Source organism: Hylobates moloch, unplaced genomic scaffold, assembly GCF_009828535.3.
Source record: "Hylobates moloch isolate HMO894 unplaced genomic scaffold, HMol_V3 SCAFFOLD_15, whole genome shotgun sequence".
NCBI lineage: Eukaryota > Metazoa > Chordata > Mammalia > Primates > Hylobatidae > Hylobates > Hylobates moloch.
In genome coordinates this window covers 48,662,013-48,687,765 of record NW_026652290.1, presented here as the reverse complement: position 1 = coordinate 48,687,765, position 25,753 = coordinate 48,662,013, and the positions used below count along the sequence as shown (strand labels likewise).

Sequence of the window (25,753 nt, the reverse complement as noted above, 5' to 3'; positions counted from 1 at the left end):
TTCAAAATAAAATGCCATATTTATTGCAGTGTTTACATATTTCTTCCCCATTAAATATGCAAAAACTGTGCTGTTTTTATCGGGTTCCTTTTTCTGTGTCAATGACAAAAGTTCTGAGAGTTGTGCCCTTTTTAATACCACTTGCACATAACTTTATTGCAAAATTTTGCAAAGAACATGTATATAACATAATAGAAGAAATGACCATATAACAAAGTCTAGTTCCATAAAATGTCAGATTACCCCATCCTCCTGCATAACACTCTCTCAGGTCTTGCATGGGTTGTTGAACAAGATGTCATGGAAGAAGGCCAGGTGTGGTAGCTCATGCCTGGAATCCCATCACTTAGGGAGGCAGAGGCGGGAGAATAGCTTGAGCCCAGGAGTTTGAGAACTGCCTGGGCAACACAGCAAGATCCCATTCTCAAAACAAAAAACATAGTAATGTCAGGTAGCAATAAGCATTATAAAGGAAAATAAATCAGGGTAAGGGAACAAACAGTAGCAGGGCAAAGGGGAGTCCATTTTTATTTAAAGACAATGAATACATGTCTATAGGAGAATTGAGAAAACAGGGAGAAGAGGCAGGGATAAAAGCTAGATTTCACTAAGTGTACTTTCTTTCGTAGCTTTGAGTTTGAAACCATACATAATTTTCAAACGAAATTAAATCAAAAGAAAGTAAAATCCCTAAAAATCAAAAGTAAAGGAACCTAATCATGTATCAACCTGATACTTAATCATGAGAGGGAAATTATTTCAAGTAACTTTTTTTTTTTTTTTTTTTGAGACAGAGTCTCACTCTGTCACCAGGCTGGAGTGCAGTGGCGTGCGCTCGGCTCACTGCAACCTCTGCCTCCCGGGTTCAAGCAATTCTCCTGCCTCAGCCTCCCGAGTAGCTGGGACTACAGGCACGCACCACCACGCCCAGCTAATTTTTGTACTTTTAGTAGAGACGGGGTTTCACCATGTTGGCCAGAATGGTCTCGATCTCTTGAGCTCGTGATCCACCTGCCTCGGCCTCCCAAAGTGCTGGGATTACAGGCGTGAGCCACCGCGCCCGGCAAGTAACTTTTTTTTTTAATTTATGTATTTTTGAGACAGAGTCTCACTCTGTCGCCCAGGCTAAAGTGCAGCAGCATGATCTCGGCTCATTGCAACCTCTGCCTCCAAGGTTCAAGCAATTCTCCTGCCTCAGCCTCCTAAGTAGCTGGGATTACAGGTGTGTGCCACCACACCCACCTAATTTTCGTATTTTTAGTAGAGACGGGGTTTCCCCATGTTGGCCAGGCTGGTCTCGAACTCCTGAGCTCAAGTGATCTGCCCACCTCGGCCTCCTAAAGTGCTGAGATTACAGACATGAGCCACTGAACCCAGCCTCAAGTAACTTTGAAACTCAGTAATTTGACTGCATATATGCAACGGGATTATCCTAAGGACAAAAAAGATTCAGAAAAGATCTTAAATGGCTTTCAATGACCACATTTAAAAAAATTTTAAGTCAGATAGGACCAATAAATAATCATATTTTAAGTAATAGTCATAGAGTTCTTTTGATACCATATTGTAATTTTGAAACTATAGAGGCAACGGGACAGAAAAGAGAAGAGCCTAAACTCACAAGGACAAAAAGAACAGAAAAGTTCACAGCCACCAAAATTTGGAAGGCATAAAGTTGATGGATAAGTAGTATTTGACTTAGTTGACCCAAGAAGATAGAACCTTAGCCAGCTGAAAAGCCCAGAAGTAAACCAATTTACATCACAGAACTCCAAAATGCTGAGTAATCAGCAGTACCAGATACCTTTCAGAGTAGCACTGAAGGTAGGACTAAAAGCAGGATTGATTGAAAGTCTATTTAGAAGCAGTTAGAATATAGTTCATCATAGTGTATCATATTCAGGATTTTTGGTAAGTGAATAGATTACAGCTGCTCATGGAAGGAGGGGTGAGTAACTATGTGAGTTGATGAATACATTGATTTATTTCACTGTAGTAACCATTTTACTATATACAGATGCCCCTCAACCTAAGATGGTGTCACTTCTGAATAAACCCATTGTAGTCTGAATTTGTCCTGGGTCAAAACGCATTTAATACACCTAACCTACCGAACATCATGGCTAAGCCCAGCTACCTTAAACATACTCAGAATACTTACACTGGCCTACAATTGGGCACACAAAGCCTATTTTATAAAGTGTTGAGTATCTCCAGCATCAGCTGTTTACTCTGGTGACCGCAGGCTGACTAGGAGCTGCAGCTCGCTGCTGCCACCCAGCATCACAAGACAGTTCTGTACCACATATTGCTAACACAGAAAAAGATCAAAATTCAAAATTTGAGGGATGGTTTCTACTGAATGCATATCATTTTCCCACCATCATAAAGTCAAAAAATTGTAAGCCAGTGACCATTTGTATATCTCATCATGTTGCATACCTTAAATATACATAATACAACATATTTTTATATAGAATTCTTTTTAAAAGTAGCAGTTAGAATTTTATATCCTTTCCCCAACCTTATGCAGGTAGGCAATGCCCATCTCCCACTATAGCAAAAAACTGTACATTCATACTTGGGAGAGAGTAAAACAGAGGGTCTCTGAATTGCAGAACAGCAGGAAAAATTAAAAGCAAGGGTACTTACTACACTGATAAAAGAGATTAGTAGAAAAGAGTTATTAAATGAAATTTTACACTGACTATTGAGAACTCCATACTTCTTCCCCCATTTTGCTACTCCAGATAGTATCGGGTTTATAGTCTTTAGGCAAAAGATTGGATGAGTCTTTTGGGGGATCTGAGTAGCCCTCCAAAAGGGAAATAGTCCCAAGAATTGCCCCCGCCATATCATTCATCAAAGAGGCTTGCTTGCTTTGTCAATGAGACGCTCCCACGTAAAGAGCTCTCAAACAACTTTCAAATTCTCCATCCTCAAAGAGCATACAATAATATACTGCACGTTGAAATAAGAACAATACTCAGAGAAAAAGAACTTCTGAAAATTTAAAACATGAGAGCATAAAAGAAAAACTCACTAAAAGGGTAAAAAGAAACATTAATGAAATTAAATTAGAGCAATAAGACAAAAAGATGGAAAATCAGACCAAAAAAAGATAAAAATCAGCAGGGTACTCAGGTACTTGTTATGTATTACTTTTAAACTGTATAGCTGTTTTAAACATCCTGTATGTATGATACATTTCACAATAGCACATTTTTAATCGTTAAAAAGAAGGGCATGATCAACTGTAACAAATGTGGATATATCAGGACAATGAGGACTGAGAACCCACACCTAGGATTTGACAGCAGGAAGATCTTGACAGGAGCAGTTTTGAAACATTTACACCAGCACACACAAGAAAAAAGATAACTAGAATAAAACAAAAGATGTGAATGCTCTTTATATACAAAAGTATAAAAATGTATCAAAACACATTAAAGAAACCTAAATAAGTGGAGAAATACACATTCATAATTAGGTAACTTAATATTGTCAAGAACCTGCCTGTCCTTGAATAGGTCATACTATATAGTCAATGCAATTCCCATCAAAATCCCAAAATGGTTTTCATAAACTTATTGAGCTGAAATTAAACTGTATGTGGGGGGAAAGGGCCAAGAATAGCCAGAGTGATTCTGAAGAATACTGAAATGCTCTCTGCCCCTCCTTCCCTCCCTGACCACACACACATACTGACACACACAAATTTAAAAATTATAATATAGACAAAAAAAGAAACCCCATCCTGTATTTCAAGCTGACATGACAAACGTGACACTGCATATCAGTGGAGAAAAGACAAATATTTAATAAATAGGACAAATGACCGATCTCTACCTTGCTCCATCTACAAAAATGAATTACAGGTAAAATTATATGTGGAAAACAAAATCTTTAGAAGAAAATATAGAACACCATTATAACACTAGGGCAGCATGACAGAGAATATTAGTACAAGTTGTTTGTACCAATATATTGTAAAGTTGTAGATATCTAAGTTTTTAGTTAGAAGAAATTCTGGGACATGTACACAAGAATGTCTGTTATTATATACATATATATATATTTCTTTTCTTTTTTTTGAGACAGGGTCTGTTGCCTGCTCTGTTGCCCAGGCTGGAGTGCAGCGGCACAGTCATGGCTCACTGCAGCCTCAAACTCCCAAGCTGAGACTACAGGCATGAACCACCACACCCAGCTAATTTTTCTATTTTTGGTAAAGGTGGGGTCTCGCCATGATGCCCTGGGTGGTCTTGAACTTAGGGGTTCATGCGATCCTCCCACTTCAGCCCCCAGAGAAGCTCTGACTACAGGTGTGTACCACCATGTCTGGCTAACTTTTTAGTTTCTGTAGAGAAAGAATCTCACTATGTTGCCCAAACTGGTTTCAAATTTCTGGGTACAAGCAATCCTTCCTCCTCAGCCTCCCAAACTACTGAGATTACAGGTTGTGAACCACAATGCCTGGTTCATTACATTTTGGATAGTGAAAAGGTAGAAGTAACCCAACTATAAATCAGTAGGGAAATGGATAAACTGTGTTTTAGTTATATTATACAACTCAGGTATTAGAATGAATTTCGAATTTTAGAACATTCACATTATACTGAGCATTCCAAATGCAAAAATCTAAAATCTGAAATGCTTCAATGAGCATTTCCATTGAGCATCATGCTGGCACTCTAAAATTAGTTTCAGATTTGGGGGCATTTCAGATTTTCTAATTTGGCAGGCTCAACCTGTAACTATAAAAACACAAAAACCCTATGTTAAGTATGGATACAATTATATGCAGAAATATGAAATCTACAGGAAGAATATACCTCTAGCAAGAACAGAAAGAGAAAAGGCACTTTAGCTTTACTTACAGCATTTTTTGTTTGTTTGTTTTTTGAGACGGAGTCACTCTCTGTCGCCCAGGCTGGAGTACAATGGCACAATCTCAGCTCACTGCAACCTCCCCCTCCCAGGGACCCCAGTGCTCCTGGAGGGGGTTCAAGCGATTCTCCAGCCTCAGCCTCCTGAGTAGCTGGGGTTACAGGTGTGCGCCACCATACCTGGCTAATTTTTGTATTTTTAGTAGAGACGGGGTTTCACCATGTTGGTCAGGCTGGTCTCAAACTCCTGATCTCATGATCCGCCCACCTTGGCCTCCCAAAGTGGTGGGATTACAGGCGTGAGCCACTGCGCCCGGCAACTTAGAGCATTTTATATATTTTTAAAAGACATCTAAGACAAATATGGCAAAATATTGACCTATATAAAAGTAACACAGCCTAGTGGGTACCTTGAGTATCTGCTCTATTATTTTGTTTAAAATGTTTCATGATTTTAAAAGTTTGACTTACTTTTGGTAAGGAAATAAAACCACTTGACGAGTTAATGGGTGCGGCACACCAACACAGCACATGTATACATATGTAACAAACCTGCACGTTGTGCACATGTACCCTAAAACTTAAAGCATAATAATAAAATTAAAAAAAAGAAATAAAACCACTGTACTAGATGACTTTTAAAGGTAACTCTCAGTTCTCATAATGCTGGTTATAAACTGCCATGGCACTGCTGCTGTGGTCCATGTTTTCCCTTCCGCACCCAGCTAATACTTAATTACATTCAGTCTAGGGATTATGGTCTTCACAACAACTAGCACAGTGCCTAGAATGAGCATCTACTAAATAAGTACTAGACGAACAACTAGACCTGATACAAACTGCTGCACGCAATTAGCACTTGATACTATTCAATTATTACAGTAATCAAATCTCTAGCTTTTCTGATACTATTCCTTCATGATCAAACCATGGTTCCTTCTTTTTAATAGTTTTACCTAATCTTTTTTGTAGGTTTTCTGGTACCCTTCACTATTCCAAAGTACACTGGCTCTATTTAGTCACTTGGATTCTAGTTCCTTTATGAAAATTCTTCCGAAATATTTATGAAGCTCATTCCTTAACTTATATAAGTATTTTCTGAAGGACGTTCAGATTGTTTATAACACTCTCTTGACTCAGGTTTTTTCCCCAAATGAGTTGTTCCCTTCTTTCCTTAGTTTCACTCACTCTGCTGGTTTCTCTATTTCTTTCTGTTTGGATACAAACAGAATTTGAGATCATTTCCTATAAAGTTTTCATGTACCTTCAGAATCCAAAATTATTGTTTAATAGAAGATGATTGAGTAAATTTTAAAAAGGTAGGAATATAATTCTGAGAATTCAAACAATTAATAAAATGCTCATTTGAAAAGGTGCCCTACACAAGAAAGTGTAATATACGGGTGCTAGTTTAGTAGATTAAGAAATACAATGTGTACAAGTAGAAAAGATTCTCACATGAGTGGTCTGACGAGATGTTGTGTGGCACCAAAACAAAGTCATCCGTGTCACAAGAAGAGTTCTTGCTACTAGTACTGGCAGAATCTTTGGAAACTTGTAGATAGTTGGGAGGACCCAATGGTGGGGAAGATAAGTTTTCTTCCTGAATATGCTGCATATCTGGAAGGGACTAAAATTAACAACATAAAATTAAAACTGGCCTAATAATCAAATGCAAGTCAGAATAGTGACTAGACTAAGGAATTTTTTTTTTCCCACAAAAGTGGGCATAAAGTCCAATTCCATCTAAGGTTTCAAAAAATCTCTTTAGAAAAGCTTTCCTTTAGAAAACCTTTCTTTTAAAAGTGTTTGCATAAAGACTTCTAAAATGTTTTCCAAAAATGATACTTAAAAATATATCATATCACTTATCCACATGTACTTGCCGCCCTCTCCTGAAGTTTTTGAGAAAGTGAATTGGCCGCACGCGGTGGCTCACGCCTGTAATCCCAGCACTTTGGGAGGCTGAGGCGGGTGGATCATGAGGTCAGGAGATCGAGACCATCCTTGCTAACATGGTGAAACCCCGCCTCTACTAAAAATACAAAAAATTAGCCGGGCATGGTGGCGAGCGCCTGTAGTCCCAGCAACTCGGGAGCCTGAGGCAGGAGAATGGCGTGAACCCAGGAGGCGGAGCTTGCAGTGAGCTGAGATCGCACCACTGCACTCCAGCCTGGGTGACAGAGCAAGACTCTGTCTCAAAAAAAAAAAAGGGTGAATTTTTATCATCACAACATCCCCCAGTTCTAGCTCATGGCCTAACAAAGCAGATACTTAATAACTCTCCACTTAATGACTAAACACAAAATGTCCAGAGACTTTAAATTAATGACATCTTACACACACACGTTTTAAATATATAATGAAGAAAAATTACAAGCAGGAAACCAAGAGACCACATTATGTAAAAAAAAAAATAGACAAATCAGGAAGGGTGCCTGCACCTAAGACCAGAAATGTATTTATAGACTTGGAAAACCTTACAGGTATCCTTGTGTTCCTCTTGTTTTTGTTTTATCAGGGGTAGTAGTTGATTTGTTAGTAGGAGATAGGATAGGAAGGGAAGAAAAGCATGTAAATATATTTAAACAAATACTTAAGAGCTAACTAGCTACGTATCTTTTGTCGTTTATCTAGTTCAAGGACCCTAGTTGACAACTCATTGAATATCTTGATTATTACAATGGTTTCCTACAACAATGAACTTCATAGCTTATTGTGTTAAGCCCCTATTAACCTGTTTCATCTTTGCCTTTATTTAAGGAAAGGAAAAATACTGTATTATGCTCTTTAAACCCAAGCCTTAAACACCTGGTTCACTGCTGCTGCTCCTTTGAATGTCACTGTGCCATGGTATCGGTCACTGATACCACTTATTTTCACGTGTGTGACATGCACTTGACACAATCTCTCCTTATCACTTTTTGAAGAGACTTTGTATCACAAGGCAATGGAGGGAAGGGAAGATGGAAGAACTAGCACTACTAAGCCTCAACCATGCACTAGGCACTGTTAAGAGCTTTCCAGCGGGGCACAGATTACGGCTCACACCTATAATTCCAGCACTTTGGGCCTGTAATTCCAGCACTTTGGGAGGCCGAGGCGGGCAGATCACAAGGTCAGGAGATCGAGACCATCCTGGCTAACACAGTGAAACCCCGTCTCTACTAAAAATACAAAAAATTAGCCGGGGGCGATGGCGGGCACCTGTAGTCCCAGCTACTCTGGAGGTTGAGGCAGGAGAATGGCATGAACCTGGGAGGCGGAGCTTGCAGTGAGCTGAGATTGCACCACTGCACTCCAGCCTGGGTGACAGAGCAAGACTCTGTCTCAAAAAAAAAAAAAAAAAGAGCTTTCCATGTTATCTAACTTTAGCCCATTCACATATAAATAAACAAAGTTCAGACAGGTAATTTGCCCTAGATCACACAAATAAAAAGTAGTCCAGCTGAGATGTGATTCTAATTATCTAACTCCACAATATCTTTCCAGTGGTTTAAGCAGGAACTTTCCCAGTTTCTTCTCCTGCTATTTACAAAATTACCTGCATCCACAATCACCCTGGTTATTCTCTCTCGTAACAGTGGAAGAGATGCTTCTCTTCCACGGGAGCTCCTCTCTCCACCTGTGCTCTGCATTCCATGCTCCTCTATGTCCCCAGTGGCCTAGAACAACTCCCCTCAGCTCCTGACATTCTCATCCTCTCCCTTTATTATGGCATTTTTTCCCTCTGTAGATAACCATGTTTAACTTTCTCACATCTCAAATCCCTACAACCCTCTCGAATTATCATCTCTTCTTCACTTCTTTTCTTCTTTTTTTTTTTTCTTTTTTTTTTTTGAGATGGAGTCTCACTGTGTCACCCATGCTGGAGTACAGTGGCATGATCTTGGCTCACTGCAACCTCTGCTACCCAGGTTCAAGCGATTCTCCTGCCTCAGACTCTTGAGTAGCTGGGATTACAGGCGTCTGCCACCATGCCTAGCTAATTTTTGTAGTTTTAGTAGAGACGGGGTTTCACCATCTTGGCCAGGCTGGCCTTGAACTCCTGACCTCATGATCCACCCGCCTCAGCCTCTCAAAGTGCTGGGATTACAGGCGTGAGCCTATAAACAACATATCTTGAAATTATCATCTTCACTGACTCAAATTTGTCACATCCTATATATCCCTTAATTCAACATAACCCACTCTGTCTTCAACCCTTGAATAAAAATGCCTTTACTAAGATTATCAACAATTTCTATTGTCAAGTCCAACAAGTATTTCCCATACTCCTCAACGTACTTGAACTTTCTGCTCCATCTGTACTGTGGACCATTCTTCTCAACACTCTGCCCCTTCATTCAGTGACCCTGCAATCTCTTGTTTTTCCTCCTACTTCTTGGGGACTCCTTCTGAGTCTCTTTTGTGAGTACATACTTCTCATTTGCCCCTCAAAAATGAGGAGGAGAAGAGTATTGAGTTCCCCATGAGCCACTCTGGGCTCTTCACGCTTCACTTGTTGTACTTACCCGAGTGACCATGCTCACCGTCCCTCCTACCTTTAACTACCACTCACAGAATGATGGTTCCCACTTTTTGATTTTCAGCCAAGATTCTCTCTGACGAGCTCTAGATCCCTTTGTTCACTTGCCTATACAACACATCCATGCCTGTACGTTAACTCATCACCGTTACATTCCAAAGCACTGCTCTCCAAGTTCCCTCAGAGTGACCTTGCCAGCCGGCCATTGTCATCAGCAAGGTCTCACTCTTCTTCAGGTCCTAAGTTCAAGCAATCTTCAAGATCTGTGTGCTCTTTGCCTTTCTCTTACCTGGCTCTTCTCCTTTCCTACTGCTGCCTTAGTTCAGGCTTCATTCTCAAAACAGTAATGATGACAATGACAATAATGATGATAAAATAAAAGGTGCAAGGGTCTCAACGTGTCCTCTCTCTTCTAGTGGAGACCTCTGTATTTCCTCTCTCACTCCAACCTAGTTCTCCACCCTGCTTTTGGGAGAATCTAGCTAAAAAACACAGTGGATCATATCACTCACTCTAAAATCATTCCAATGGCTCACTGCAAGTTTTTTTTTTTTTTGAGATGGAGTCTCACTCTATCACTGATCTCAGCTCACCGCAACCTCCGCCTCCCAGGTTCAAGCGATTCTCCTGCTGCAGCCTCCCGAGTAGCTGGAACTACAGGCGTGCACCACCACGCCCAGCTAATTTTTGTATTTTTAGTAGAAATGGGGTTTCACCATGTTGGCCAGGATGGTCTCAGTCTCTTGACCTCGTGATCCACCCGCCTAGGCTCCCAAAGTGCTGGGATTACAGGCGTGAGCCACTGTGCCCAGCCTGGCTCACTACAACTTTTAAGAATGCAGCTGAAATTCCTTTGCTTGACCTCCAAATACTGTCAGGCCTCTGTCTACCTCTCTAGCTTTCTTTTCCCTTCACCCATCACCAATGCTCTCTACATCCACAAAACTGAACTACTGAGTGCAGCCTTGTTCTTTCTGCAATGATGGAAAAGGCCTATATTTGAGCTATCCACCATAGGAGCTACCAGCTAGCTAAGGCTGCTAAGCACTTGAAATGTGGCTGGTGTGAGTAAGAAAGTGAATTTTAAAATTCACTTAATTTTAACAAATTTAAATGTAAATGGCCATGGAGAGCTAGAGAGTTCCTTCAGTGGCTCACGCTTCTGTGACTTCATGTATGGAAATTCTTCTGCTTACAATATCATTCTTTCACTTATTCTTGCAATCTTTCTTCAAAACTCAGCTCAAACAATCCCCTCTTTTTAGTAGCCTTCCTAAATCCTTAGTCTAATTTTGATGTTCCCCAATCACATTCCCATAGGCAATGAAGATACATATACAGATGCTTCTGGCAATGACTGAGTTACCTACCTCTTCTCCATACAATTAAATTAAAACTTCCTTAATGTCAGGGACCTGGTCATCTCATTCATTAGTATAAACCAGAACATCACACAAAGTAGGTATGCAATAAATGTTATAAAATGAATAAATAGGCCAGGCGAGGAGGCTCACACCTATAATCCTGGCATTTTGGGAGGCCAAAGCAGGCAGATAACCTGAGGTCAGGAGTTCGAGACCAGCCTCACCAACATGGCGAAACCCCATCTCTACTAAAAATACAAAAATTACCCGGAAGCGGTGGCACACGCCTGTAATCCCAGCTACTTGGGAGGCGGAGGCAGGAGAATCACTTGAACCCAGGAGGCAGAGGTTGCAGTGAGCCGAGATCGCACCACTGCACTCCAGCCTGGGTGACAGAGTGAGACTCTGTATCAAAAAAATAACTAACTAGGCCGGGCGCGGTGGCTCACGCTTGTAATCCCAGCACTTTGGGAGGCCGAGGCGGGCGGATCACAAGGTCAGGAGATCGAGACCACAGTGAAACCCCGTCTCTACTAAAAATACAAAAAAATTGGCCGGGCGTGGTGGCGGGCGCCTGTAGTCCCAGCTACTCGGAGAGGCTGAGGCAGGAGAAAGGCGTGAACCTGGGAGGCGGAGCTTGCAATGAGCCGAGATTGTGCCACTGCACTCCAGCCTGGGCAACAGAGCGAGACTCCGTCTCAAAAAAAATATTCAAGATTTACCATCTAAATAGCATTTAATCTCTAGTCAGTATCATAATTAAAAGAGTGATTTGGAGTTTTTTTATTGTTTGTAATTTTTTGTTTGGGGGGGGCCTAGAATTTTTCTGGAATAAAATAGCAGCTAGATATTTACACGAGAATGTAAAAACGACAACGTTATATCACATGCCTGTGCATTTCAAGCCTCTGTTATGAGTCTACACCAGTCCCAGAAAGAAGGAAAGGGAAGCATGTATGAAATCATCTTATTTTTGGCAGATGATGTTAAATGTAAGGTCTATCAAACCATCCCATTTTCTAATCCCACTAACTGGAAACTATATACAAATGTTTGTACTTTCCTTTTTTCCCCTGCTTTCCACTTTATTTCCATTTTTTTTAAAGGCTTCCTAAAATGGTGTTTATTGGTTAGTTGGTTGGTTGGTTTTTGAGACAGGGTCTCTCTGTATCCAGGGTGAAGTGCAGCGGAGCAATCATAGCTCACTATAACCTCGAAGTCAGGGGCTCAAGCACCCAGCTCATTTTTAATTTTTTTGTAGAGACGGGATTTCACCATGTTGCCCAAGCTGGTCTCAAAGTCCTGGGCTCAAGCAATCCTCCCACCTTGGCCTTCCAAAGTGCTGGGATTACAGGCGTGAGCAAGCACACCCAGCTGACCTTATCTTTTTCTTTCTTTTTTTTTTTTTTGAGACAAAGTCACAAAGTCTTGCTCTGTGGTGGCACAATCTCAGCTCACCGCCATCTCTACCTCCTAGGTTCAAGCGATTCCCCCACCTCAGCCTCCCAAGTAGCTGAGATTACAGGCACATGCCACCACACCCGGCTAATTTTTGTATTTTTAGTAGAGACGAGTTTTCGCCATGTTGGCCAGGCAGGTCTCAAACTCCTGATCTCAAGCGATCCACCCACCTTGGCCTCCCAAGGTGCTGGATTAAAGGCGTGAGCCACTGAGCCCGGCCCAACCTTACTTTTTAAAGAACTCTAATGAATAAGACATAAAAAGGATATGTTTACGCCAGTGACTTATTTTATTGTTTTTTTTTGTTGTTTTTTTTTTGAGATGGAGTCTCGCTCTGTTACCCAGGCTGGAGTGCAGTGGCGTGATCTTGGCTCACTGCAGCCTCTGCCTCCTGGGTTCAAGTGATTCTACCGCCTCAGCCTCCTGAGTATCTGGGATTACAGGTGCACGCCGCCATGCCTGGCTGATTTTTGTTATTTGAAAAAACACCAAGACAGGGTTTTGGCATGTTGGCCAGGGTTGTCTCAAACTCCTGACCTCAAGTGGTCCACCCGCCTCAGACTTCCAAAGTGCTGGGATTACAGGCGTGAACCACCATCGGCCATTTTACTGTTTTTTGTTTGCTTTGTGTTTTTTTTATTGAGATGGAGTCACGCTCTGTCGCCCAGGCTGGAGTGCAGTTACGTGATCTCGGCTCACTGCAACCTCTGCCTCCAAGGTTCAAGCGATTCTCCTGCCTCAGCCTCCCGAGTAGGTGGGAGTACAGGCACGTGCCACCATGCCTGGCTAATTTTTTCTATTTTCAGTAGAGATGGGGTTTCACCGTGTTAGACAGGACGGTCTTGATCTCCTGGTCTCGTGATCTGGCCACCTCAGCCTCCCAAAGTGTTGGGATTACAGGCATGAGTCACCACGCCCAGCCAGGTTTTTTTTTTTAATAGAAGCGGGTTCTTACTATGTTGCCCAGTCTGGCCTTGAACTCCTGGGATCAAGCAATCCTCTCATTTCAGCCTCCCTTACAGCTGAGTCTACAGTCCTGCCCAGGCACACCTGGCTATTTGTTTTTTTGTTTTTTTTTTTTGATAGAGATGGGTGGTCTTGATATGTTGCCCACGCTGGTCTTAAACTCCTGGGATCAAACAATATTCCTGCCTCAGAAAAAACAGGTTTGTCCACCAGAGTTTTCAACATCTAAAAAAGCCTTTCTCTTTCTCCTGCCTCTCTTCACTCCTCCAGTTACTTCTACATTCAGCTACTCCTTGGCAGCCCTCGCCTGGCTCCTATTTGTTCCCCTCTTTCAACCAACAAAAACCCCAAAATGCTCTCTCCAGTCAAAGAAAATTTCCAGTTCAACGTCCTCCCTGCTGGCCTCTCATCCCTCAGTCACACTATCATCCCACAGGCTCCTTTATGTTTGCTCTCCCAAAATTAGATTCTTCCCTGTGTTCTTTTCTCTAGCACAAGCTTTGCTTTTCATATTACATTGTGTCAAATATATGGTTCATAATAATAGCCACAATTTATTGAGACTTTGCCATGGCTAGGCACTTCCCACATCTTACTACCAGGACCCTGCAAGCAAAGGTTAATCAAGCCTATGGTCCAGATGAGGACACCATGGCCCACCTCTCTAACTGACCAGCCGAAAGTCACTGAGTGGGCTAGCAGCAGGGCTAGGACTGGTGCCAGTGTGTCTGGCTCTTAATTTTTTTAGTTCACGAGAACATAAGTTTTATTAACATAATCTGCTTTATCTATTTGATATGAATTTGCAGGGCTCTGTAAGAAAGGTCTGCTGCCAGTTTTGAGACTTGTCTGTTTGCAACAGGCTACATCTGCATCTGCTTTACCTAATAGTTGCCACCTCCTGCGTTATATACTATGTGTCAGATCCTGCATGCAATAAGTGCTTACACTCACTTATCCCTGAAGAACCCTACGAGGTAGGTAAATTACACTCACTTGACATACAAAAAAAAGGTGTCCTAGTTAATATGACAGGTAAGGTACATGGAGGCTGCAAGCCCCATCCACTTAAACCTCTGAGTTGCCTCACTTTTATGGCTCCCTTACCTTTCTGCCAGTGGCATTCAAGAAATTGATGTCTGGGGCTGGGTGCCGTGGCTCACACTTTGGGAGGCCAAGGCGGGCAGATCACTTGAGTTCAGGAGTTTGAGACCAGCCTGGCCAACATAGTGAAACCCCGTCTCTACAAAAGATACAAAAAATTAGCTGGGTGTGGTGGTGTGCACCTATAGTCCCAGCTACTTGGGAGGCTGAGGCTGGAGAATCGCTTAAACCCAGGTGGCGGAGGTTGTAGTGAGCCAAGATGGCGCCACTACACTCCAGCCTGGGCGACTGAGCAAGATTCCATCTCAAAAAAAACAAACAAAAAACAAAAAACAAAGGCCTAAGAGGAGAGTGGAGTGGGAAGAAGTGACTAGAGTGACCAGAAGGCCACAGGATTAGGAAGAAGTACTGAGATGGGAGGGAACACAGCCATGAAGAAAATGGCTTGGGAGCTTCAGGGAAAGGAAGAGGTTTAGTAGAAGCCACCTTAAAGCGCCAGAAATCATGATTAAAAGAATCTAAGTCAGTGAAATCTGGCTCAGAGGTGACTCCTCCCTCAGTAGAAATTCCACATACAAAAAAAATCCAAGCGGCCGGGCGCGGTGGCTCACGCTTGTAATCCCAGCACTTTGGGAGGCCGAGGCGGGCGGATCACGAGGTCAGGAGATCGAGACCACAGTGAAACCCCATCTCTACTAAAAATACAAAAAAATTAGCCCGGCGTGGTGGCGGGCGCCTGTAGTCCCAGCTACTCGGAGAGGCTGAGGCAGGAGAATGGCATGAACCCGGGAGGCGGAGCTTGCAGTGAGCCGAGATAGGGCCACTGCACTCCAGCCTGGGTGACAGAGCAAGACTCCGTCTCAAAAAAAAAAAAAAAAAAAAAAATCCAAGCTCATGTCTACAGCATTCAGATAAAATAAATACTTACTGCCTATCCACCTGTAATGGGTACTCTTTGCTTGCAAGTATCATCACCAAAACACCATAGGGTATATAAAAAGGTGATAGTACTATACTCACTGTTCAGAGGAAAATGGCCCAAAGAGGTGACATTTCTTTCTAGAGCTTACACAGTAACATATGGACAGAGGTCCGAATGCAGGTCCATTTGACCCAACTATCATGTTCTTTCTCCCAAACCTCAGCTGCATTAGTAAACATTACACATAAAAAGAATATCCACAGTGTATGTGCATGCTCCATTTGAGAACAGATGTAATAGCACTAACTCTGAAATTATTTTTAATAAAACTATAACTTACTGGTGGAGAAGCAAAACGACAAGATGGAGAGCTGCCACAGGAGCTTCCAGAGACAGAACCAGAATACACGGGCACTGGAACTGGGCAAGCTAGGGGAAGAAACACAAATGAACTACATCATTTTGTAGTGCAGTCACATGACCTGTATAACAGAAACACTTGCCAAAACTACTACATACACCTTTGTGTTTCCCCAAAATCTGCACTTACCTATTTTATTAGCACATCTGCTGATGAAACTAAAAGTGCAGCAATTACTAAAACTATTCCAACTTCGTTTCAGAAGGAAAAATAGAACAGTTATTAAATAAACACAATCGTAGGTATCTAAGAAAATCAGGCCAGGTGCAGAGGCTCACTCCTATAATCCCAACACTTTGGGAGGCTGAGGCGGGAGGATCACTTGAGGTCAGGAATTTGAGACCAGCCTGACCAACATGGTGAAACCTCGTCTCTACTAAAAATACAAAAATTAGCCAGGTGTGGTGGTGCCCACCTGTAATCCCAGCTACTTGAGAGGCTGAGGCAGGAGAATCACTTGAAACCAGGAAGCAGTGGTCGCACCACTGCACTCCAGCCTGAGTGACAGAGCAAGACTCCGTTTGCATGGTGGCACATGCCTGTAATCCCAGCTACTCCAGAGGCTGAGGCAGGAGAATGGCTTGAACCTGGGAGGCAGAGGTTGTTGTGAGCCGAGATTGCGTCACTGCACTCCAGCCTGGGCAACAAAAGTGAAACTCCATCTCAATAAATAAATAAATAAATTAATTAATTAATTAATTAATTCAATGAAATTTTAAGTCACAATAAAAGATTAATTTTGTAGTAAAAATCATTAATTTTTCCTAAAGCTTGCATTCATTCTTTAAGTGAAAATACAAAAAATGGATACTCACATTTTTTTACTGGAACTTGTTCAAGAAAAGGATGGCTAAAAAATGCTTCTGTAACAAGAAATGAGAATGCAACCTTTAAAGAGACATTGACTAAAATATCAACCAGGTTATTTTTTCTCAATGTATTCAACATAATGTCTTTGAGATCAGAATTTAACTTCTTTATATAGGCTCCATTTCCTTTAAATGTAAAAGCATATTTTTTATAAATCCTCTATAACTATTTTTATAATCATATAAAATAATGAATCAATAACAAATTTTAAATAATTATGAATTCTCAAAACATCTATCACCAGCACAACATACTCTGATGCTACTTACACAGATATGTTCTCTAACGTATGCCACTCTCTAGTGGACAGCCCCACAGGAGAACTGTGATCACCAGGCCCTTGTTAAGCACCCATGTGAACTACAGTTGTTAAATTGTCCTAAGAGGAAACTGAGGCAGCTGATTTATACAACAAACTATCCTTCGCCCCTAGAAGTATTCCTGATGCTGATTTCACATTAAAAAGAGAAAAAACTGGCCGGGTGTGGTGGCTCACGCCTGTAGCCCAGCACTTTGGGAGGCTGAGGCAGGCAGATCACCTAAGGTCAGGAGATTGAGACCATCTTGGCTAACACAGTGAAACCCAGTCTCTACTAAAAATACAAAAAATTAGCTGGGCATGGTGGTGGCCGCCTGTAGTCCCAGCTACTCGGGAGGCTGAGGCAGGAGAATGGTGTGAACCCAGGAAGCAGAGCTTGCAGTGAGCCGAGATCGTGCCACTGCACTCCAGCCTGGGCGACAGAGCGAGACTCCATCTCAAAAAAACAAAAAAACAAAAAAAAGAAACTACAAAAACAATACATTCAATAATTTTAAAACCATTATCCTTAATAGTTGTTTCACTATTGACCATAATTCTCGTGGTTCAGAGCAACTCTCAGCTTAACTTCTCCCTAATAGGTATAAATATTTCCAACTACATGAACTTAATTTTAGTCCAACTTTACAAAACGTTAAGAAAATAGGTATTCAAACCATTTCATCTTTTCCCCGACATGGAAACAATTATAGCTATCCTCTACTGAGTATTCAACATTCACTAAGACAATGAACTGGGTGCTTCAAAAACCTTATCTGAGGACATATGTCATCCTATCATGGGTAAGAAAATTAAAAGCACAGGAAGGCCATGTTTCTTGTCCAATATCAAAGAGTTACTAAGGTGAAGGACTAGAATTCAAATTCCAGTCCATCTTATTTAAATACCAATGTGGATTTCCATATTATACTATACATTAGCAAACCAAAATCCTGGAGTATATTTCCACAAATTTCTGTTAGTATTACAACTATTACTACAGGAAAAGTCAAACACTTTTTTCCCTAAAAACTACAAGATCAGGGTTAATTTGCTAAGTATTGGGGTGGGGGGAGGGACCAATGAGGAGTTAATGGGTGCAGCACACCAACATGGCACATGGATACATATGTAACAAACCTGTACATTGTGCACATGTACCCTAAAACTTAAAGTATAATAATAATAATTTAAAAACAAAAAGGAAAAAAAAATTTGCTAAGTATTTTCATTAAACATGTCTTAATGATTTCTCTGGTCTGACATTTTCAAGTATTGCTGTGTTTACCTAAGATAAGAATTAGGTTGGACCGGGCGTGGTGGCTCACACCTATAATCCCAGCACTTTGGGAGGCAGAGGTGGGCGGATCACCTGAGGTCGGGAGTTTCAGACCAGCCTGACCAACATGGAGAAACCCCGTCTCTACTAAAAATACAAAATGAACAGGCATAGTGGCACATGCCTGTAATCCCAGCTACTCAGGAGGCTGAGGCAGGGGAATCGCTTGAACCCGGGAGGTGGAGGTTGCGGTGAGCCGAGAACCTGCCATTGAGCTCCAGCCTCGGCAACAAGGGCAAAACTCTGTCTCAAAAAAAAAAAAGGCAACTTCCAAAAACTCTAAGATAAACTGATGAGACCCACACAGAGTTACAGAATCAAACTTTCAAAAGACAGAGAGAATCTTGGAAGCAGCAAGAGAGAAGCAACTTGTAATATACAGGGATCCTTAATAAGAATATCAGCCAATTTCCCATCAGAAATCTTGAGGCCAGAAGGCAGTGGGATATTATCTAAAGTGCTGAAAGAAAAAAAAAGTTAACTGAGAATTCTATATTCCACAAAACTGTCCTTCGAAACTCAGGAAGAAATTAAGATATCCCCAGAAAAACAAAAGCTGAGGGAATTCATTACCACAAGACCTCCCCTATAAGAAATGCTAAAGAGAGTACTTCAGGTTGAAATGAAAAGAGCTAGACAGTAAAAAGCCACATGAAGACATAAAGATCTCCGGAAAAGATAAATGCACTGGCAATTTAAAATCCAATAGTACTGTAATTTTGGTTTGTAACTTCACTTTTTCACTTGCTACAGAGTTTAAAAGACAAATGCATTAAAATTACTATAAAGATATAATTTGTGATATCAACATAAAGGAGGGATAGAGCAATAAAGAAGTAGAGTTTTTGTATGCAACTAAAGTTAATATGAATTCAGTAACTTTAGATGTTCTATGTAATCCCCAGGTAACCACAAGGAAAAATATACACAAAAGGAAATGAGAAAGGAATCAAAACACATTACTATAAAAATCAAACAACACAAAAGAGAGCAGTAATGGGAGAAACGTGGGACAAAAAAGCTGTAAGACATAAAAATAGTGAAATGGTGAAAATCTTTCCTCATCAGTAATTACTTTAAATGTAAATAGATCTCCTTAGGCAGAGACTGGCAAAGTAGATTAAAAGGAAATAATCCAGCTGTAATCTGTAAACAGAACAGAGACTCCCGTTAGGCCATGTGAGGTGGCTCAGGCCTCTAATCCCAGGCGGATCTCTTAAGCTCAGGAATTCAAGACCAGCCTGGGCAACACGGTGAAACCAAAAATACAAAAAAATTAGCTAGGCATGGTGCTGCACATCTGTGGTCCCAGCTGAAGTGAGAGGATCGCCTGAACTCGGGACACGGAAGTTGCAGTGAGCTGAGATTGTGCCACTGCACTCCAGCCTGGGTGAAAGTGTAAGACTACATCTCAAAAAAAAAAAAAAAAAGAAAAAGAAAAAGAGACTTACTTTAAATCTAGACACAAATATATTGAAAGCAAAATGACGGAAAAAGCTATTCCAGACAAATACTAAGCAAAAGAGAAGGGCAAAGTTGACTATCAGACAAAATAGAATTTGAATTGAAAACTGTTATAAAAGACAGAAAGTACATTAAATAAGGCCAAGTACAGTGGCTTAAGCCTGTAATCCTAGCACTTTGGGAGGCCCGAGGTGGGTGGATCGTTTGAGCTCAAGAGTTCTAGATCAGCCTGGAAAAAATGGTGAAACCCTGTCTCCACAAAAAATACAAAAATTAGCTAGGTGTGGTAGCTTTGTACCTGTAGTCCCAGCTACTTGGGGGGCAGAGTGAGAGGATCACTTGAGCCCAGAAGGCAGAGGTTGCAGTGAGCCGAGACTGCACCACCACGCTCCAGACTAGGTGACAGAATGAGACCCTGTCTCAAGGAAAAAAAAAAAAAAAAAGGGGGGGGGGGGGGGGGGCTGGGCGCGGTAGCTCACGCCTGTAATCCCAGCACTTTAGGAGGCTGAGGAGGCCGGATTGCAAGGTTAGGAGTTCAAGACCAGCCTGACCAACATGGTGAAACCCCGCCTCTACTAAAAATACAAAAATTAGCTGGGCGAGGTGGCAGGCACCTGTAGTCCCAGCTACTTGGGAGGCTGAGGCAGGAGAATCGCTTGAACCTGGGAGGCAGAGGTTGTTGCGGTAAGTTGAGATTGCGCCACTGCACTCCAGCCTGGGCGACAGAGCGAGACTCCATCTCAAAAAAAAAAAAAAAAGACATTAAATAATGATAGAAGGGTTAATTAACCAAGAAAATTTAAGATTTATAAACATCAGAGCCCCAAAATACATGAAGCAAACATTGACAACTGAAGTGAGAAAGAGATTTGTACAATAATAGTTGGAGACTTCAATATCCCACCTTCAGTAATGGATAGGATAACCAGATACAGCATCAATAAGGAAACGGAGGCACTGAACAGTGCTATAAACTAACTGGACCTAACAGACACACACAGAGTACTCTAGTCTCCGAGAGCAGAGGATATATTTTTCTCAAGTACACATGGGACATTCTCCAAAACAGACCACACCTTAGGCCACAAAACAAGTCTTAATAATTTTTTTTTTTTTTAATCAGAGACAATGTCGTGCTCTGTTTTTCAGGCTGGAATGCAGTGGTGCAATTAGCTCATTGCAGCATCAAACTCCTGGGCTGAAGTAATCCCTCTTACCTCAGCCTTCCAAGAAGCTGGAACTAAAGGTGCACACCACCACACCCAGCTAATTTTTAATATTTTTTGTAGAGACAGGTTCTCACTATGTTGCCCTGGCTAATCTCAAACTCCTGGCCTCATGCAGTCTTCCTTCCTCAGCCTCTCAAAGCACTAAGGTTACAGATATGAGCCACCATGCCTGGCCCATAAATTTTAAAAGACTGTAATCATGGTGATTGATTATCTTTTCCAATCATAATGGAATAAAAGTGGAAATCAAGGGCCGGGCACAGTGGTTCATGCCTGTCCTTTTGAGATTCTGTTTAAAAAACAAACAAACAAAAACTAGAAATCAATTAACAGAGGAAATAACGGGAAAATCCACAATATGTGGAAATTAAACAAAACACTCTTGTATTACTCTGTTTTCACACGCTATGAAGAACAACTTGAGGCCGGGCACAGTGGCTCATGCCTGTAATCCCAGCACTTTGGGAGCCAGAGGCAGGCTGATCGCTTGAGAACAGAAGTTCAAGACCAGCTGGCCAACATGGTGAAACCCCGTCTCTACCAAAAATACAAAAATTAGCCAGGCGTGGTGGCATGCAGCTGTAATTCCAGCTACTCAGGAGCCTGAGACAGGAGAATCGCTTGAACCCCGGAAGTGGAGGTTGCAGTGAGCCAAGATTGCTCCACTGCACTCCAGCCTGGGTGACACAGCAAGACTCCGTCCCTAAAAAACAAAATAAAACAAAACAAAACAAAAAACTACCTGAGACTGGCCATTTTATGAAGAAAAGAGGTTTAATTTAGTTCTCCATGGCTGGGGAGGTTTCAAAAAACTTATAATCATGGCAGAAGGCGAAGGGGAAGCAAGCATGTCTTACCATTGCAGAGCAGGAAGGGGATGTACCACACTTTCAGACCATCAGATCTTGTGAGAACTCACTGTCATGAGAACAGCATGGAGGAAATCCGCCCCCATGATTCACTCACCTCCCACCAAGCCCCTCCCCATTCACTCACCTCCCACCAAGCCCTTCCCCAGACACATCGAGATTACAATTCAAGATGAGATCTGGGTGGGACACACAGCCAAAGGATACCAACTCTTAAGCAACCATTGAGTCTAAGTCATAAAGGAAAAATTAGAAAATATCTTGAGACAAATGAAAATGAAAACACAACATACTAAAACTTATGGGATGTGGCAAAAGCAGTAGTAAGAGGGAAAAATATACCTGTAAACACCTCCTTTAAAAAAGAAGAAATACTGGCCGGGCGCGGTGGCTCACGCTTGTAATCCCAGCACTTTGGGAGGCCGAGGCGGGCGGATCACGAGGTCAGGAGATCGAGACCACGATGAAACCCCGTCTCTACTAAAAATACAAAAAATTAACCAGGCGTGGTGGCGGGCGCCTGTAGTCCCAGCTACTCGGAGAGGCTGAGGCAGGAGAATGGCGTGAACCCGGGAGGCGGAGCTTGCAGTGAGCCGAGATTGCGCCACTGCACTCCAGCCTGGGCGACAGAGTGAGACTCCGTCTCAAAAAAAAAAAAGAAGAAGAAATAAGGCCAGGTGCCGTGCCCCACGCCTATAATCCCAACACTTTGGGAGGCCAAGGCAGGCAGATTACTTGAGGTTGGGGGTTCAAGACCAGCCTGGCCAACATGGTGAAGCCCCGTCTCTACTAAAAATACAAAAAAAATTAGCTGGGCGTGGTGGCGGGCACCTGTCATCCCAGCTGCTCGGGAGGCTGAGGCAGAAGAATCACTTTAGCCCAGGAGGCGGGGGTTGTAGTGAGCCAAGATCGTGCCACTGCACTCCAGCCTGGGCAACAGAGCAAGACTCTGTCTCAAAAAAAAGAAGAAATAGGCCAAGCATGGTGGCTCACACTTGTAATCCCAGTATTTTGGGAGGCCGAGGCAAATGGATCACCTGAGATCAGGAGTTTGAGCCCAGCCTGGCCAACATGATGAAACCCTGTCTCTACTAAAAATACAAAATAGCCAGGCGTGGTGACTTGAGCCTGTGGTCCCAGCTACTCTGGAGGCTGACGCAGGAGTATCACCTGAACCCAGGAGCTGGATGGAGGTCGCAGTGAGCCAAGACGGCGCCACTGCACTCCAGCCTTGGTGACAGAGCAAAACTGTCTCAAAAAAAAAAAGAAAAAGAAACATCTAATCAATAAGCTAACTTCATGCTTATGGAACTTTTTAGAAAAACAGAAAACTAAGCCCAAAACTAGTAGAAGGAAAGAAATAATAAAGATTGGAGTCAAGATAAATGAAACATTTTCTTTTTTTTTCTTTTTAGACAGGGTCTCACTCTGTCACCCAGGCTGGGTGCACTGGCATGATCACAGCTCACTGTAGCCTTGACTTCCAGGGCTCAAGCAATCCTCCCAGCTCAGCCTCCTGGGTAGCTGGGACTACAGGCCCACACCACAACACTAGCTAATTTTTGTATTTTTAGTAGAAGGGTTTCACCATGTTGCCCAGGCTGGTCTCAAACGCCTGAGTTCAACTGATCTGCCCACCTCAGCCTCCCAAAGCACTGGGATTACACATGTGAGCCACCATGCCCAGCTGTGCTTGAACTTTTAGTGCATTCCCCAAGCCACACACAGATCTATGGACAAAGGATGGTAACTTACCGTCTCAAAGCACCACCTTTGACCAATAACTGGCTGACCACTAAAAAATTGTAGACACGGGGTGACCCCTAGGAAACTGGGCTTTACAATTTTTTTAACTGAAAGAAATACAAAAACAATTTTGGAGATAAATCAATGTTCAAAAACTGCAAGGAAAACAATATTCCACAGATTTCATCCAGGTAAGTTACTAAATAGAACAATCCGACCAGGCATCGTGGCTCATGCCTGTAATCCTAGCACTTTGGGAGGCCGAGGCAGGTGGATCACTTAAGGTCAGGAGTTCGTGACTAGCCTGGCCAACATGGTGAAACCCCGTCTCTACTAAAAATACAAAAATTCGCCAGGCATACTGGTGTGCACCTGTAATCCCAGCTACTCGGGAGGCTGAGGCAGGAGAATTGTTTGAACTCGGGAGGCGGAGCTTGCAGTGAGCTGAGATCATGCCATTGCACTCCAGCCTGGGCGACATAGTAAGACTTTGTCTCAAAGGAAAAAAAAAAAAAAAAAAAAAACAGAACAACCCCCAATTGGGAGAGGGAGAGGGTTCAAATCTAAAGTTGCTATCTGTATTGAACAAAATGTTTGATTTTCGACAAAAAACCACAAGGCATGCAAAATAACAAAGAAGTATGGCCCATACACAGGGGAACGAAGCAGTCAATAGAAACTGTCATGAGGGGGCCAAATGTTGGACTTAGCAAAGACTTTAAAGCAGTTATTATAAACAAATTTTTTTTTTTTTTTTTTGAGACAGAGTCTCGCTCTGTCACCCATTTTTAAAAGTAGAGAAAGCCAGCCGGGCACAGTGGCTCATGCTTGTAATCCCAGCACTTTAGGAGGCCGAGGCGGGTGGATCACGTGAGCCCAGGAGTTCGAGACCAGCCTGGCCCACATGGTGAAACCCCGACTCTATTAAAAATACAAAAAATTAGCTGGGCATGGTGGTGAGTGCCTGTAGTCCCAGCTATGCAGGAGGCTGAGGCAGGAGACAGTGACTCATCAAATAGAGAATATCAAGAAAAAGACAGAAATTATAAAAAAGAACCAAACAGAAAATCTGGAGTTAAAATCACAATAACTGAATAAAACAATCAGCAAGCTTGAGAACAGATTAATAGATATTTCCAATCTGAAAAACTCAAAGGAAAAAACAATATGGAAAAATGAACAGACTCAGCTGTGGAACATCATCAAGCATAGACCATTTTTTTTTTTTTTTTTGAGATGGAGTCTGGCTCTGTTGCCCAGGCTGGAGTGCAGTGGCCTGATCTCAGCTCACTGCAACCTCCGCCTCCCAGGTTCATGCCATTGTCCCGCCTCAGCCTCCCGAGTAGCTGGGACTACAGGCACCTGCCACCACGCCTGGCTAATTTTTTATATTTTTTAGTAGAGACAGGTTTTCACTGTGTTAGCCAGCATGGTCTCGATCTCCCAACCTCATGATCCGCCTGCCTCAGCCTCCCAAAGTGCTAGGATTATAGGCGTGAGCCACTGCGCCTGGCGCAAGCATAGACCATTAAGTGCAAACAATGGGAGTCTCAGAGAAGATAAAGAGAAAGGGACAGAATGAATATTTTAAGAAATGATGGTTGACAACTCCCCAAATTTGGTGAAAAATATTTATTTATATATCCAAAAAGATCAATAAACTCCAAGCAGGATAAATACAGAGATACACATCTAGACACATCACAGTTAAAACTGTTGAAAATCAAAGACAGAGAAAAATCTCAAAAGCACTAAAAGAAAAATGACTCATCACCTACTAGGGAAACCTAGTAAGATTAACAGGTGACTTCTCATCAGAAACAATGGAGGCCAGAAAGCAGTAAGATGACATAGTCAAAGTACTGGCTGGAGAAAATCCTAACAACCAAGAATTCAGTATCTACCAAAAAAACACTTTTCCAAAGTGAAGGGAAATAAAGGGAAATAATGACATTCTCAGATAAATGAAGATTCTGAGAATTTGTATAAAGAGCACTGGTAATTATGTAGATAATTATGGAAGACAGTACATTATGTATTTTTCTCTTAGCCAATTTAAAGGACAACTGTATAAAATAATTATAAAATTGTACTATTGGGCTTTGTAACATACAAAGATTAATATATATGATAACACAAAAGAGAAGGAAAGGAATGGAATTCTATTAGAGCTAAAAAAATGACATCAAACAAAAAAGAGATAAAAAAATACAAAAAGAAAAAAAAATGACACCAAACAGTAACTTGAGTCCGTAAGAATAAATGAAGAGTGCCAGAAATGAT

At 42.0% G+C, this 25,753-nt stretch overlaps 1 protein-coding gene across 2 annotated transcripts in view; it reads right to left on the bottom strand.

Moving 5' to 3' along the window:
- The window catches only part of ULK2 (unc-51 like autophagy activating kinase 2), a 103,338-nt gene that overhangs the window by 38,293 nt on the left and 39,292 nt on the right, over positions 1 to 25,753 (bottom strand). For both annotated transcript variants that reach the window (XR_009209971.1, XM_032176777.2), the window contains exons 11-13: positions 16,471 to 16,518; positions 15,575 to 15,663; positions 6,348 to 6,519 (exon numbers count right to left, since the gene is read on the bottom strand). Coding sequence is in view for 1 of the 2 variants with exons in the window: in XM_032176777.2 (XP_032032668.1) it covers positions 6,348 to 6,519; positions 15,575 to 15,663; positions 16,471 to 16,518 (309 nt within the window). In the remaining variant the exon portion in view is untranslated. The remainder of the gene's footprint in view (positions 1 to 6,347; positions 6,520 to 15,574; positions 15,664 to 16,470; positions 16,519 to 25,753) is intronic.